This window comes from Elaeis guineensis, chromosome 2, assembly GCF_000442705.2.
Source record: "Elaeis guineensis isolate ETL-2024a chromosome 2, EG11, whole genome shotgun sequence".
NCBI classification, from domain to species: Eukaryota; Viridiplantae; Streptophyta; class Magnoliopsida; order Arecales; family Arecaceae; genus Elaeis; species Elaeis guineensis.
Window position 1 is genome coordinate 95,735,846 of NC_025994.2, and position 15,486 is coordinate 95,751,331.

At 40.4% G+C, this 15,486-nt stretch overlaps 1 protein-coding gene across 1 annotated transcript; it reads left to right on the forward strand.

Moving 5' to 3' along the window:
• The first annotated feature begins 92 nt into the window (after positions 1-92).
• Positions 93-9,974, forward strand: LOC140855328 (uncharacterized). The gene is made up of 5 exons (XM_073251206.1): positions 93-250; positions 345-446; positions 526-1,041; positions 1,458-1,918; positions 8,145-9,974. The coding sequence occupies exons 1-5, from the start codon at positions 93-95 to the stop codon at positions 8,678-8,680; spliced, it is 1,773 nt and encodes a 590-aa protein (XP_073107307.1). The 3' UTR covers positions 8,681-9,974.
• The last annotated feature ends 5,512 nt before the right edge of the window (positions 9,975-15,486 follow it).

The following is a 15,486-nucleotide window of genomic DNA, read 5'->3' on the forward strand; positions in this document are numbered from 1 at the left end:
TTTATCGTGAATAAATCAGATTCAATAGGAATGATTTTTCGTCAAAGATTCAGAAGGGATGGTTAGCAACACTTAATTATGTTGCAGTGAGAATGACATTCCTGGAGCAACAGACTAAGAGAATACCTAATACCGTTTTAGAACTAATCGGGTGGCGTTTTTTTAGAGTGGGGGCAGGTATGCTTCACGGGAAACCTGTTTATTTTCCCCGTTTTCGTCTTTTTCTTCCCTCAAGTAATAAGTTTTATTGGTAGGTGGACTAAAGGAGGGACTCTGGCCATCCAACAAAGCTTACACGGCCGGCAAACTTGAGCTTCTTTTCTGTTCTTTTTCGTTTTGTGCAGTGTATTTCGTGTGTGCATGTCCTTGCGGTTCCCATCGTTCCCTCCCTTTGATCATAAGAAGGAACTTAGCAATGCAACTCTCAAGCCTCAGGTTCAAAATGGGTACCCGTCTGCACGGAAAATCTCTAGATCCTTTGTCTCTTTCATTAGATCTTCTTGTTTATTGGATCTACCTTTGAAGGGGCAGGATTACACTTGGGAGTAATAAGCGTGAGATTCCTATCTTGGCTAGGCTTGATCGCTTCTTGATCTCCATCGAGATGGACGAACTTTTTCCTTGTCTCATCCAGGAGGCCCTTCCAAATCCCTGTTCAGACCATGTACCCATCAAGCTTTCTCTTAATGCTCCCTACAAACCCAGATCTCAATTCAGGTTCGATAGGAGTTGGCTTCTTTCTCATGAACTTCCAGATGTTGTTGCAAATGCTTGGCATTATGATGGGTCTACGGTCGATGCAACGATTAATTTGGTGATTAAATTGAGGAATACTAGAGCTGCATTAAAGAATAGGTCTTTTAAATCCAGGGCAGCTGCTCGTCATCTGACAGACGAGCTCCTTGGGCAACTTCAGTATCTAGATCAAAAAGAAGAAAGAAATCTACTGACCACTTCAGAAAGAGATTTGAGACTTTCTTCAAGAATGAACTACAAAAGCTTTCTCTTGCCGAAGAAATTTATTGGAAGCAGCGTGCCAAGGTCAGGTGGTTGCTAGAGGGAGATAATAATACTGCTTTTTTTCATAAATCGACAAATCTTAGAAGAAAATTTAATTGGATCTCTGGTGTGGAGCACAACTCTGTGGTTATTTATAGTGCTAACAGCTCTGATTTAAAAAATATCTTCTCTGACTTCTTTAGACAAATTTATGATCAACCTGTTGAGCACCCTCAGGATCTGGACTGGGCTCTCATTCATCCCTCCCCTGTTGCTGACTTATGTCGCCTAGAAAGATCCTTTCACCTTGGATGAAATTCATGAGGCAGTCTTCAGATTCAAAGGGGACAAAAGTCTTGGTCCTGATGGTTTTACTACATGTTTTTATCAGCATTTTTGGGATCTGGTGAAACATGACCTCATGTTTCTCTTTAGGCAGCTGGTTGATAAAAGCATTGACCTCAGTCGTCTCAAGTATGCCTCTCTTTCCTTGATTCCAAGAAGGAAGCAGCAAGGACTCCAGCAGACTTCCGGCCTATTAGTTTGATCCATAGTTGTATCAAGATTGTTTCAAAGGTCTTAGCTTCCAGGCTCAAGTCCTTTCTAGATGCACTTATCGACCCTGCTCAGACTACTACTTACATCAAGGGTAGATCTATTCTGAACAATTTTCTTTGTACAAATGAAATCCTTCACCCCTCTAAGAAAGCTGATATCAATAAGGCGGTGTGCAAGCTTGACTTCATAAAAGCTTTTGATAGGGTAAGCTCTCCATATCTCACTCGTTTGCTCTCCTCGAGGGGTTTCCTGCCGAAGTGGCTTCAATGGGTCAATAATTTGCTTTCTTCTGCAAAGATTGCTCCTTGCGTCAATGGTGAGCTTGGCAACTGGATCGTCTGCAGGAGGGGACTCAGACAAGGTGATCCTTTTTCCCCCTTACTTGTTATTCTTGTTATTCTGCAGGATGCTGAATGTTGCGGCATCCGCAAAGATATAGGAGGGACTAGGTAACCCTTGGGTCTGTGGAGGAACTAAGATTCTTCAATATGCTGAGGATACCCTTGTGTTCATCAGAGCTGAAAAGAGATACTGTGCAGTCCTAAAAACTATTCTCCTTTGCTTTGAACTTATATCTGGATTGGCCATAAATTTTCATAAGAGTTCTGTCTCTGTGATTGGTAGATTCTCCCAAGTCAGCTCCTCTCTTGCTTCCTGGTTAAATTGTCCATTCGTCTCACCTCCTCTGAAGTATCTGGGACTGCCTCTGAGTGGGAAAAGACTTACGAAATCTGATTGGAATTTGTTGTTGCTTCGATTTGAGAGTAAACTTGCCTCTTGCAAAAGCAAATACCTTTCTTTTTATTGGAAGGATTAAGCTTAATTGGAAAAAATATCTAATTAAAGGACCAGGGATTTATTCCATAGCATATTCTTGGTTATTCTTTGGCATATTCTTGTTATTCCCTATCTGTATTTGGGTCTACATATTTGTATTTATAGGTCTTTGTACACACTTTTGATTAAGAAAAGAAGAAATAATATCTCCTTCTCTTTCATCATGGTATCAGAGCATCCGGGTTCTGATCCATTCTTTCTTCCTTCCTCTTCATAAAAAAAAAAAAAAAAAAAAAAAAAAAAAAAAAAATCCTTTTCCCTCCGCCCACCGCTGCCCTCTTCTTCATTATCTACCCTCTTCTTCATTATTTTTTCCTCTCTTCACAGCAAAATTCCGGCCGAAAGTCACCATTCTTCCCGGTCGCCACCGCAGCCATCGCAGTCCTCCGTCTCACCGGCCGCCTCCGTCGAGCCACTTCTTCCCGTCGAAGCCCCTTCTTCCCGGTCGAAGCCCTCCGCCTCCGTCGAGCCACTTCTTCCTGTCGAGCCCCTTCTTCCCGGTCGAAGCCCTCTTTTTCTTCCCGGCCGAAACCCCTTCGCCGGCATCCACCGAGTCCATCCGAGCCTCTTCCTCTTCTTCCCGGCCGAAATCCTTTCAAAGCTTCCGCATCCACCGAGTTCATCCGCAGCCATCGCCACTGCAAACCTCTTCTTCCCGGCCGAAACCCCTTCCTCCACCTCCCGGCCAACCTCTTCCTCTTCCTCCTCCTCGTCTCCCACCTCTGCTGTGACGTGCCCGGCCCCCTTCCTTCCCGGCCGAAACCCCTTCTCTGGTATCAAACCCGGCGTTGGCGACCTCTGCTTTGGTATCAAACCCTTCTCTGCTTTGGCGACCTCTGCTGCTTCCAAACCCGACGTTGTGCATTCCTCTTCTTCCTCCTCCAGCCCCCGAAGGCGTCGCTGGTGACGGCAGCAATCCCGTGCTTCACGGGATCCATAATCGGTAAAAGCCACATTTACCGCAGCTTCCTTTTTTAACCCTTTATTCTATTTTACAAAAAAAAAAAAAAAAAAAAAAAAAAATGGAGAACTTTTATGCCTAGATACTTAAAAAGCCTGTATCTACAGTATGTCCGGTGATTCGTGTGTCTGGTGATTCATTGATAGTGTGTCAGTGAGGTTATTATTTTTGTTTGTATGGCCAATCCGATTACTATGCAAGATCTTGAAGGTCTGCTGGATCGGCTTATTACAGTTGCCACTCGATCAGGAGGTTCGTCAAGAGATAGTGGATTGTTGAATGCTCTTCAAGTGGCTGTAAAACTTGATGGCCCAACGACATATTTACAATGGGAGAGGAGCACTCGTCTACTTGTACAAGGGCGAGGCTTGGAGGGATATCTCACCGGCACAAAGAAGAAACCTGTTAATAATGAGCAGGATATGGCCCAATGGAGAATGGAGAACTCTGTTGTTCTAGCATTTCTTCTAAATACCATGACATCAAATGTGGCAAGAAGTGTGCAATTGCTGGAGACTGCACAAGAAGTCTGGGAGACGGTGGCCCAAATGTTCTCACAAAAACAGAATTCTGCTCAAGCATTTGAGATCCGTTCTCAATTACGTCAGCTTCGTCAGGGAGATTTATCTATTACTGAATATGCCACCGAGTTGAAACGTCTTTGGTCCGAAGCTGATCATTATAGAACTTTTGCTCCACAATGCTCCATCGATGTTGATGGATTTCAGAAATATTTAGAAGAAGAACGGGTCCAGGACTTTCTATATGGTCTGAATCCGGAATATGAATCTGTCAGAGTTCAGCTCCTCGCCAGAGATATTTTACCTAGTTTAGGTCAAGTTTTCTCTACTGTTTTAAGCGAGGAGACACGGCGACGAGTGACTTCTGACTCCAATAGTTCTATAAGATCAGCTCTTACCGTACAGCCACAGCAAGTAGGTGAGAAGGTATGTTTTCATTGTAAAAAGCCTGGGCACACTAAGGCATTTTGCTGGGATCTCCATGGCCGCCCAAATCAGCCTGGGCGTGGTAGTCGAGGCCGTGGTGGTCGTCGTAGTGGTGGAAGAACTGGAGGACAGAATCATGTTCGTGGATCTGTCCAAGCCAATCTCTCTGAAGAGACCGAGGGTGCTATACACAGCTTATCTACAGAGGAGTATCAGACCTTCCGACGAATGATGGAAAAGTATGAATCATCTTCTAACACCACACCTTCTACTCTGGAACAGTCTAGCCACCAGGACGAATATCGTGATTCTTCCCTTTTTGCACACTCAGGTACTTCATATAAGTCACATGCATTTACTTGTGAGACATCCAACTCCTGGGTAATAGACTCAGGAGCATCCAGTCACATGACAGGGGTACCTAATAGTTTTGTTACATATTCACCATGTTCAGGACATGACAAGGTCAGAATAGCTGATGGATCTTTTACCTCTATTTCAGGAAAAGGATCCATTGACTGTACTCCTAACTTAAGATTATCATCAGTATTGCATGTTCCATCCTTTCCTACAAATTTACTCTCTATCAGCTCTGTTACTAGAGATTTGAATTGCTCTGTCACTTTTTGGCCTTCACATTGTCTATTTCAGGAGCAGAAAATGGGGAAGATACTTGGGGGTGGTAGAATGCACAATGGACTCTATTATCTATCAACTGATGAGAAAAGTATGAGCTCTTCTTTGACGGGGTATGCATTGTCTGCTGAAAGTGCCACTTCAGAACTTATGTTACATCATCGTAGGCTAGGTCACATTCCTTTTTCTATTCTTAGTCGTTTATTTCCATCTTTATCAACTAAATGCAATAAAAATTTGTTAGTTTGTGATCATTGTGAATTGGCTAAACACACCAGAGTAGTATTTCCTATATCTGGAATTAGAAGTTCTCAACCTTTTGCTTTAATTCACTCTGATGTATGGGGACCATGTAGTATCAATACTCTCAAGGGCCATAGGTGGTTTGTTACCTTCATTGATTGTTTTAGTCGAGTAACTTGGGTCTATTTATTGAAGGACAAAACGGGAGTTTTAAACTGTTTTAAAGAGTTTCATAAATTTGTAGGGACTCAGTTTGGTGTTGAAATTAAAATTTTACGTTCTGACAATGGCACAGAATACATTAATCAGGAGTTCCGTGCGTATCTTCAAACTCACGAAATTCTTCATCAAACCACTTGTGTTGATACTCCTGCTCAAAATGGAGTTGCCGAAAGAAAAAATCGGCACCTATTGGAAGTAGCCCGATCCTTACTTTTTACCATGCAAGTTCCTAAATTCTTGTGGGGTGAGGCTGTCTTGACCGCGGCTTACTTGATCAATCGTATGCCTCTAAGAACTCTCGGGTTTAAGTCCCCCATACAATGTTTGAAAGGGTCTACTGATTATGTAGTCATTCCTAGGGTCTTTGGATGTGTTTGTTTTGCTCGTGATCATAGACCTTCAGTAGGAAAACTAGATCCACGAGCATTAAAATGTGTCTTTGTCGGTTACCCTGCTACTCAAAAGGGATACAAGTGCTATTATCCTCCTGAGCGACGAATGCTTGTTACTATGGATGTTACTTTTCGAGAAACTGAAGCTTATTATGGAAGTCATCTATCTGATAATAAGACACCAGAATTATTTCTTCCGGGTGACTTTCTATACACACCAAATTCTGGTGCCCAGGGGGAGTATCCTAGTATTGAGAATGATGTTCAGAGGGAGCCTAGTATTGAAGAGTCCAGTGTGCATTCACCACCAATTGCCCAGGTATCTCCACCGCTTGAAGCTTCTTCTCTAGAGTCTCCTAATGGTAACAATATTTCTACTACTTCTTCCATTTCTAATCTTGATATTCCTATTGCAAAACGGAAGGGTACTCGCTCAATTGTTCCTCCTGCTCGTTACCGTTATGATATCACTAATTATGTTTCATATAAGAATGTGTCTCCATCTTATCAAAGCTTTATAGCTGCATTAGACTCTATCTGTATTCCTAGTACCTGGCAAAAGGCTATGACAGAACCTAAGTGGAAGGAAGCAATGTTAGAAGAGATGACTGCTTTATCCAAAAATCAGACGTGGGATCTGGTCACTCTGCCAGCTGGGAAGCATCCTGTAGGGTGTAAATGGGTGTACACTATAAAGCAGACTCCAGAAGGCAAGGTGGAAAGATACAAAGCTCGGCTAGTAGCAAAGGGATACACTCAAATATATGGTGTAGACTATGATGAAATATTTGCTCCAGTGGCCAAGATGAACTCTGTTCGAACACTTATATCATGTGCTGCTAATTTTGGTTGGGAATTACATCAGTTAGATGTAAAGAATGCATTTCTTCATGGAAATCTTCAGGAGGAAGTATACATGCAGATACCACCAGGATTTGAGACTAGAGCAACAGTTGGAAAAGTCTGTAAGCTAAAGCGCTCACTTTATGGTCTTAAACAGTCTCCTCGAACCTGGTTTGATCGATTCAGTCGGACTATAAAAGGAATGGGATATAGACAGAGTAATGCAGATGATACTCTATTCTATAGACATCTCAAGGGAAAGAAAACTATACTGTTGGTTTATGTTGATGATATTGTAATAACAGGAGATGACCATCATGAGATTAAACAACTCAAAGGAAAACTAAAGCAAGCATTTGAAGTAAAAGATCTGGGTCCACTAAGATATTTTTTGGGCATAGAAGTTGGACGATCATCCAAAGGTATTTTTCTGTCACAACGAAAGTATGTACTAGATTTGCTTTCTGAGACTGGGATGTTGGGGTGTAAACCTGCTACTACTCCAATAAATCAGAATCATCGAACAGTGACAGATGGTGGAACTCCTGTTGATCGAGAAAGGTATCAACGGTTAGTTGGAAGGCTGATATATCTTTCACATACAAGACCCGACATAGCCTATGCTGTCAGTGTCATCAGTCAATACATGCATGATCCACGAGAATCACACATGGAGAGAGCTTTCAGAGTATTACGCTATCTGAAAGGATGTCCTGGTCGTGGTTTGTTGTTCTCCCAACACAACACATTTCAGGTTGAGGGATTTACTGATGCAGATTGGGCTGGATCATTGGATGATAGGCGATCTACTTCGGGATATTGTACATATGTAGGGGGTAATTTAGTTACCTGGAGAAGCAAGAAACAATCAGTGGTGGCTAGATCATCAGCAGAAGCTGAATATAGAGCAATGGCTCTAGGCATATGTGAACTTCTTTGGCTTCAGAAACTGCTTCAGGAATTACAACTTCTAAACAAATTTCCTCTTCGGTTATATTGTGACAACAAAGCAGCGATTGAGATTGTAAGCAATCCGATACAGCATGATCGTACCAAACACATCGAGATTGACCGTCATTTTATCAAAGAAAAGATTAATCAGGGCCAGATCTGCATTACCTATATTCGGTCCTCTGATCAGGTGGCAGACATTCTAACCAAAGGGCTTAGCTCATTGTCCTTTTCTGGATTGACTGACAAGATGGGGCTTCGAGATATCTTCGCCTCATCTTGAGGGGGAGTATTGGAAGGATTAAGCTTAATTGGAAAAAATATCTAATTAAAGGACCAGGGATTTATTCCATAGCATATTCTTGGTTATTCTTTGGCATATTCTTGTTATTCCCTATCTGTATTTGGGTCTACATATTTGTATTTATAGGTCTTTGTACACACTTTTGATTAAGAAAAGAAGAAATAATATCTCCTTCTCTTTCATCACTTTTGGAGGAAGACTCACCCTTGTTAATTCAGTGCTCACTTCCTTGCCTCTTTATTTCATGTCAGTGTTCAAGCTTCCTCAATGGGCGATTCGAAGAATTGATAGATATAGAAGATCCTTCCTTTGGACTGGTACGTCAAGTGCTAAAGGCTTGTCTTGCAAGGTAAACTGGAATACCGTTTGCTTGGATAAAGAGGAAGGAGGCTTAGGTATTAAAGACTTCTCCCAATTTAATGAATCACTTCGTGCCAAACGGGGGTGGAGACTCATCAAGAAGGTTCCTGGGTTGTGGAGAAGACAGATCGAGTTTGCATATCACAAGAGAGTTAAGCTTTCGGTGTCTTGGAAACCTCTCAAAAGATGCTCCTCTCTTTGGAAAGGTGTTATCCACTCTTTATCAGCATTCTGGAACCGAGTTGATTTTAGGATTGGGAATGGGTGCCAAACTCTCTTCTGGAAAGATAATTGGTTGGGGGATGTGTGGCTGATTTTTTTAATAGAACATCTCGTTCCTGGTGTATCAAATTGCCCTCTCACCCATCCAATGATGCTCTCAATCAATACAATCTTCTCTCAAATCTGCTCTCCACTGTTAATCTAATCAAAGAGGATGATCAGGTTACTTGGACTCTAAACTCCTCTGGTGATTTCAGCTCTGCATCTCTTTATCTTTTTTTGAACAGCAAATTAAGGAATTAAATGTCGCTTTGCCCCCTCTCTTTGGAATCTTTGTGCACCCTTGAAGATTAAATGCTTCTTATGGCTTTGTTGGAAACAGAAATTAAATACAAGAGGTTTGCTCAGCAAGAAGCTTAACAAAAATCTTGGGGGATGTACCTTCTGTCCTCATTTACCTGAAACTGTGAATCATCTCTTTGTGGATTGTTGCCTTTTTAAGCAGATTTGGATGACAATTTGTGCTCTTCTGGGTGTGCTGCCCTCTTTTTCCTCCTTTGAAGGATTGTGTCTTGATCGGAGGTGTAAAAATTTTGATAAGAACACTCAGCCTGTCATCCGAATGTTGATCGCTGCTATAACTTAGGCCACTTGGAAAGAGCGCAAAAATCGGATCTTCCTTAACAAACAGTCCTCTGCCTCTTCCGTTGCAGCTGCAGGTCTCCTCTTTTTCAATGAGTGGTCCATCTTATGCAACTCAAAAACTCTACCGCACTACTGCAAGGTTTGGCATAAGTTGAAAGGTTTGGTTCAAAGGTTGGCCAGTGCTTGATTGATATACTGGGTTCTACTGATTTTTATTTTCTTGCTGGGTTTCTTCTCCTCTCAAGCTCAAGTTGAAGTATTTGCTGCCAGCAGACTTTTGCATTTTCATCAACCAGTTCTCCTGGATCTTTTCATGGTCACGGTAACCATCATTGAAGGGCATCTTCCAACAAGTCAGGATTGGGTGGACTCAATCAACTTGAGATCATTCTCAATTCTGAAATCGAAGCAGTTTATCTTATCTACTTCTTTTGGTTGGACGGATTTCAGTTTTCTATTTTCTTTGCATCTCTCTGAGCTCAAAGGCTACTCCAAGAGACTGGGAGATCATCCAGCTCTTAGTGATACTTCCGGGTTTCAATAGTATGAGATGAAGTCTTCAATGTTTCAGCATAAGTATATATGCAACCTTTGCTGTCTTCCATCTAATTCGAGCAAGTATGAAATTTCATGTTGAATGGTAGCTGGATGCTAAGGATGATCGTTAATCTCAGATGATGACATAGGATGCCTTCGTTTCACTCTAGCTTTTTTACTCTTTTCTTGTAATCTTGGCTAGAACGTTCTGCTTTTACTCTCTTCCTTGTAATCTCTGTTTCTTAAGCTACTCTGTATCTTCCTGTACTTCTCTTGAAATAAATGCCAGGTGGCTGCTGTAGCAGCCTCCTTTATCATCCAAAAAAAAAAAGAAGGAACTTAGCAATGGAACTTCGCATCGTTCCCTTTCTTAGACTTGATTGGTTCCTCATAGTTCTTTACTATCTTCTTTTCCGCTTGCCAAAAAACCGCTTATTAGCAAGTACTGTGACCTATATCTGAATATTTTTGTAGGTAACTGTGCAATTGTCAATATCATCAAAGCAGCTGTGCAATAGTCCATAGCAATGGAACTTCATTTTTTGTCGTTGTTATATACCTCAGGAAATCCTTGGAGAGATCAATTCTGTGAAGACCTTGAGAAGTAGTTCTTTGTATTGATAAGTGCACTTGCAGTCTCCATGCTCATAGCTTAGAGCATTTTTAGCCATGGCATGCTCGCTTCTAAAACGTGGCTTTGGTAATGCAAGCTGAGGCACAAAATAATTGCCCTAGGGGCCTGTTTAGTTAGAGGGAGTCAAACTCTGAAGTGAGAATGGGAATGAGTGATTTTCATTCTTGTAATTTGGTTAAGGGGAGCGTCATTTCCATTCCAATTCCCTAGAGAAATGGACATGTGCCCCAATCATTCATCCTCTTCCCTAATATTCAAAATCCATACTGATTTCGTTCATAAATCAAATACATCGGTGGATATGGTCATTCTAATTCCTATTCTAATTCATTCTAGTTCTGATTCTGATTTCGACCGTAAATCAAATGCACCATAAAAATTGTTCTGTTGGAGAGGGCATACACCATATTTTCATTAATTGCCTTATTCTTAAGTAGTATGAGAGAAGATGACAAAAATTATGCTATGGAACAATGTTTGTTCATACTACGAACCCTTTTTTTTCCACATTTTGATGGTAGTATAGTACATGAACCATGGGAATGAAGAAGCTTTTAATCCAACCGCAGCATAATTAGTACTACTATCAAGGAGCATCGGACGAGCAGGAACAAGAGGGAAATTGACTGGATATAGGTGGATTTGAGTGGATGTCATTTGCAAAAGGTTCATAAAATCCGAAGAGATGATCATATATGTGAGTAGTTTATATTACAGTCATACTTTCCTCATGCAAGTTTGTACTACTGGAATCAGAAAACAATCATCTATACGAGTAGTTTTTCCTTCATGTCCCAAACAAAGTCTGCATTGATTTGCAGGACCGATGCGCGCTGTAGAAACTGGCAAGTAATTTGGACTTCCATCAGGGACTTGGAAATATTTTTTTCATTTAACTTAATTACTTAAAATCTATGCAGGTTCGAAGCGAGAAAAGGATCCCTTCTTATTCCCCCTCTTCTATCCGTGTTCCTCTTCTTTCTTCTTTGAATCCATGGCGAGTTCCTCTCTTTCCCAGTCCGGATCAATCTCCATCACTCGAATCTATGGCACCCTTTCTTCAAAGAAGAAAGGCGGCATGAACGAGGAGCTCATGAGACAAGGTACGAGCCAAGACGCGATGAAGGTAAGGTCTCGCTGTTTGTTTTAGGGCATGTTGTCAAATTCTACTATTTTTCTTTCTATTGTTGTCCAATGGTGAGCACAAAAGATGAGTAATATTTGCCAAAAAAATTTCCTGCCTTGGTTTATTGGTAGTTCTAGGGTTCATGGTCACAAGCTCCAGAATTTCGAAGATAAATTGATGGATTTATATATGTGAAGACAGCCGCAAGAATAATTTAGTGTCAGTTAATTGAAAAGTTTTGATGGATTCATGAATAAGTTCTGAATTTTCTGAAGAATCATACCATAAACAAGAATCCTCAAATGCCTGGTTCTTTTATCTGCAAAAAAATTTGGTTAGTTTGAACAACACCCATGCTAGTTTTGTCCAAACTGGATGACTAAAGGCAAACTTTGTGGACCAAAAAAAAAAAAAAAAAAAAGATGGCAGAAACATTATTCTCGAGAAAAATTATCCAGTTTGCTCCACAGAAATGTTCCAAATGCATCTTTAGTTTTTCCTATTTTGGGAGATTACACACATTATACGGTTAAAAATACAAAAGGTAATTTTAGTAGCTTACCACTTGCATGACTTGTACTCTCTCTTTTATATGTGTTTCCAATTGACAAACATATACATCTACGAGGACACTATAAGTAGTGCCTAGGTGAGCAAACAGGTATCTTAGAAGTCACCAACACCATATCTTGCCATTTTTGTTGTCGTAATTGCCAACAGGTTTTTGCCACAAATCATGATATATACCAGAGGAAAATACTGCAACACCCTTTCGACTTTAGTCAAGAAATACATTGACCTCTAAAGTTTAAATCTTAATTAGCCCCTCCAAATTATTTTTGTGTCAATATTATCTGGTCATCTATCTGGCCCCTAAAACCATTAATGGACTGACTCAAAAGATGAAAGGACCCTTAATCCTTGAGTGTCTCCGGATCTCATCACCACCCATACAATCAAGGTCCTTTTTTCTATGCTTGTTTTGAGTGTGATCCAAGGCTATCTTCTTCTACGGTGGGGTTGGATAGTGTTGGGCACCACCATGAACTGATCTTACCTTGGTCTTGGTTGCAGATCAGTCCTCTGTGCCTAATTTGGCCTTGGGTGGTCATAAGCTTCGCATCCACTTGAGTTCCTCTGTAAACCCTCGTAGTTGCTGAAATGGAGGCGATTGCATATGTGGCAAAGGGTGGCTAGTTCTCAGAGGGGGAGGAGTAAGAGGAAAGGAGATGTGGGAGAAGTGGTGGTGAGAGAAGTGATGGTTGATCGCAGTCCAGAGTCTCCAAGACTTGCCTTTGAATGGGAATGGTTTGGGATTTGAATACATACGATTGACCCCAATCTGGAGTGCCTCAAGGTTTCGAGCTCGAGTAGCAAAATACTCGGCTCAAAGACTTATGAGCCTAGTCAAATGTATATCTTTTTAATAGTATATATTTTATTTATAATATATATTATTAATTTAGTATTTTAAAATATAATATTATTGTTTAATCATATTTTTTAATTATAACCAAATCTCAAATTTGAGCTCGAACTCGAGCTCGAGTATGGCTCAATTAATATTTGAGTCGAGTTGAGTTGATCTCAAATATTGCTTCTTCTTTTTTTTTAATTGAATCAAGCTCAAGCTTGGATATTAAGGATTGATTGAGCTCGAGCATCTAGCTACTCGACTCAGCTCGGTTTGATTGCACTCCTACCTCAGAGATTTGCCATTGAAGGAGAAATAGTTTTGGGGTCCAATACCATTATCAGCGTTATCTTCCTTGCAGACTCTCAAGCTATGCTTCCTTCTATTGCTGAGCAGGATACAATATGGGCTTAATCTATATCTGCTAACAAAGAGAAGGGAAAAAGAGTCATTAGTGGCACCAAAACTAACAATATTTGGATGAAATAATGCTATAGCTATCGAGAATGACTGGAAAAGTGTATCAAAGAAGGATCAGACAAGAGGCATCAAAACCTAGCTTCTAGACAAGAGAAAAGATTAAAAAATATATGTGTATTCTTTGTATACTAAATAGCATCGAGGTCTTTAGATGAGCAAAATTCAGGCTTCTTACTGAAATTACATCAAAGAGACAACTTTGTTCATTTTCGTAGATAATTTCTTAAGAAAACATTGAAAATTGATTGGATCAATAGAACTCCAGAGAACTTGATCATGAGAATCGAATATAAGCAATTAAATGTGAATCTTGTAAAGAAGAAGAATAGGGAGTAAAAGAGGGGAGATGGCCTAGTCCTCGTGGAGAACTCATATATAAGCAATCAAATCCAGAAGAACTCATCTTTGTCTCCCTTTTCCCTCCCCACCACCACCATCACCCCATCCTGAACCTCGTGGTGGCCGTGACGGTCGCATTCACCACCCTTGCTCGTCATTGCCCTACCGAGGATGAGTTCACCAAACTTGGATCATGAGATTTATCAAAAGATCACGAAGGCCCAGGGCACATCAGGGTGGTTGTTGAGATCTTGGAGCTTGGTTTGGAGGTCACATCACCACCGGTGGCAGTGAAGATACATCAAAAGATATGTGGCTAGCAAAGAGGTAGTCGACGGCTTGGTGGTGGTGTTGGATATCGACATCACATGGCGATAGATATGCATACAAAAATTTTAAAAATTTTAAAAATAGACAGTATGCAGTGAAAATAAAATTTTTTATATTACTTCAACATCATTTTAGAGCAATCGTTGAACATAATATTCTACCATTATGTCAGGACAATCTTATGTCAGAATGATACTAAAATAATTTTTCAATTAAATCTAATCTACTCTAGCATGTATAAAGAGATCATATCTCAAAATAAAGTCAGGCATCAACATTAAATACAAGATTAAAGATCTAAAAGAAATCTGAATTTTATATCTTTGCACGGGTAGATCTTCACCGTAGTCTGATGGTCCGTAGATGTCTTCGAGATTCCATTGTAGCCGCACAAGTATTCGACCTCTACAGGTATCCACTGAGGCTGATCTGATCAGGAGATCTCGATCTCATCGGAATGCTAGCTCCCTTGTAGAGATCGCTCCCTAGATTATAGAATTGGTTTGATCTTTTGATTCTTTTCTCAAGAGAATCAAACAGATCTATAGAAGAAATTCGAAATTAGATCAAATTTAATTTTTTTCTCACTTTTCTTTTCTCAAGAGAAATCGAGATCTATAAAAAAAGATAAAAGATTAGATCTCTTATTCTTTCTTCTTGTCCAACCTTCGGACTAGATCTGAGGAGAGGAAGAGGAGAACCGTCCATCTCATGGATCAAAAAAAATAAATCAGATCAAATCTGATTTTAATGTCCAACTCTTGAACATCTTTGGAAGAGAGGAAGAGGGAGATATGTCCAACTCTTGAACAAGGAAGAGAGAGAGAAAATTATCTAACAACCAACAATTAGTTGTTGTAAGAAAGAAGGGTGAGGAGAGGACATCAACAACTTGAAGTGCACGCCTAGAATCCTTTGATTTATGGAGCAGCATGCTCCCTTTTTTCATTGCCATCCATGTAATCTCACGCCAATCCACCTTTTAGGCATCCCTCCTAGGATCTTATCTCATAAGGGAGGCGCCCCATATTATCCTCTATTTAAACATAACCACCTAAGGTTAGTTAGAGATAGAGATAAAGGGAAAATAGGACTCCTATGTGCCCACCTCTCCTTAATTTTCTCCATGCCTAACATCCCTTCTTTATGTGAAAACCCATCACGTTAAACACTTTTGGGGTGAGAAAACATGTGGGCATGGGGCTTCTTAGATTTAGATTGGGTTGGTTTAAATTCTTGTTGATAAGTACATTAAATATATTAATAAAAACATTAATTTATTGATTAATTCATCTTTATTTTTAGGAATTAATGCTTCTATTGATCTTTTACAGAAAAGATGGTTGTCAATAAAAAGAGCCCGATTCGTAGGTTTAAGGGAAGAAAATTTGAAATAAATCAGACTTAAAATGGATCCTGAATGAAGAGACAAAGGCAGGCCCCAGTTCAAGTCAAAATGGGCTCAAATTGGACTCAAAATCAGATCAAACCGGTCTAAACCCAAGC

Coding starts and splice junctions, on each gene's coding strand:
- LOC140855328 (XM_073251206.1), top strand. CDS start 93: ATGACATTCCTGGAGCAACAGACTAAGAGAATACCTAATACCGTTTTA. Junction 251..344: donor TCAAGTAATAAGTTTTATTG/GTAGGTGGACTA, acceptor CGTTTTGTGCAG/TGTATTTCGTGTGTGCATGT. Junction 1,919..8,144: donor CAGGAGGGGACTCAGACAAG/GTGATCCTTTTT, acceptor ATTTCATGTCAG/TGTTCAAGCTTCCTCAATGG.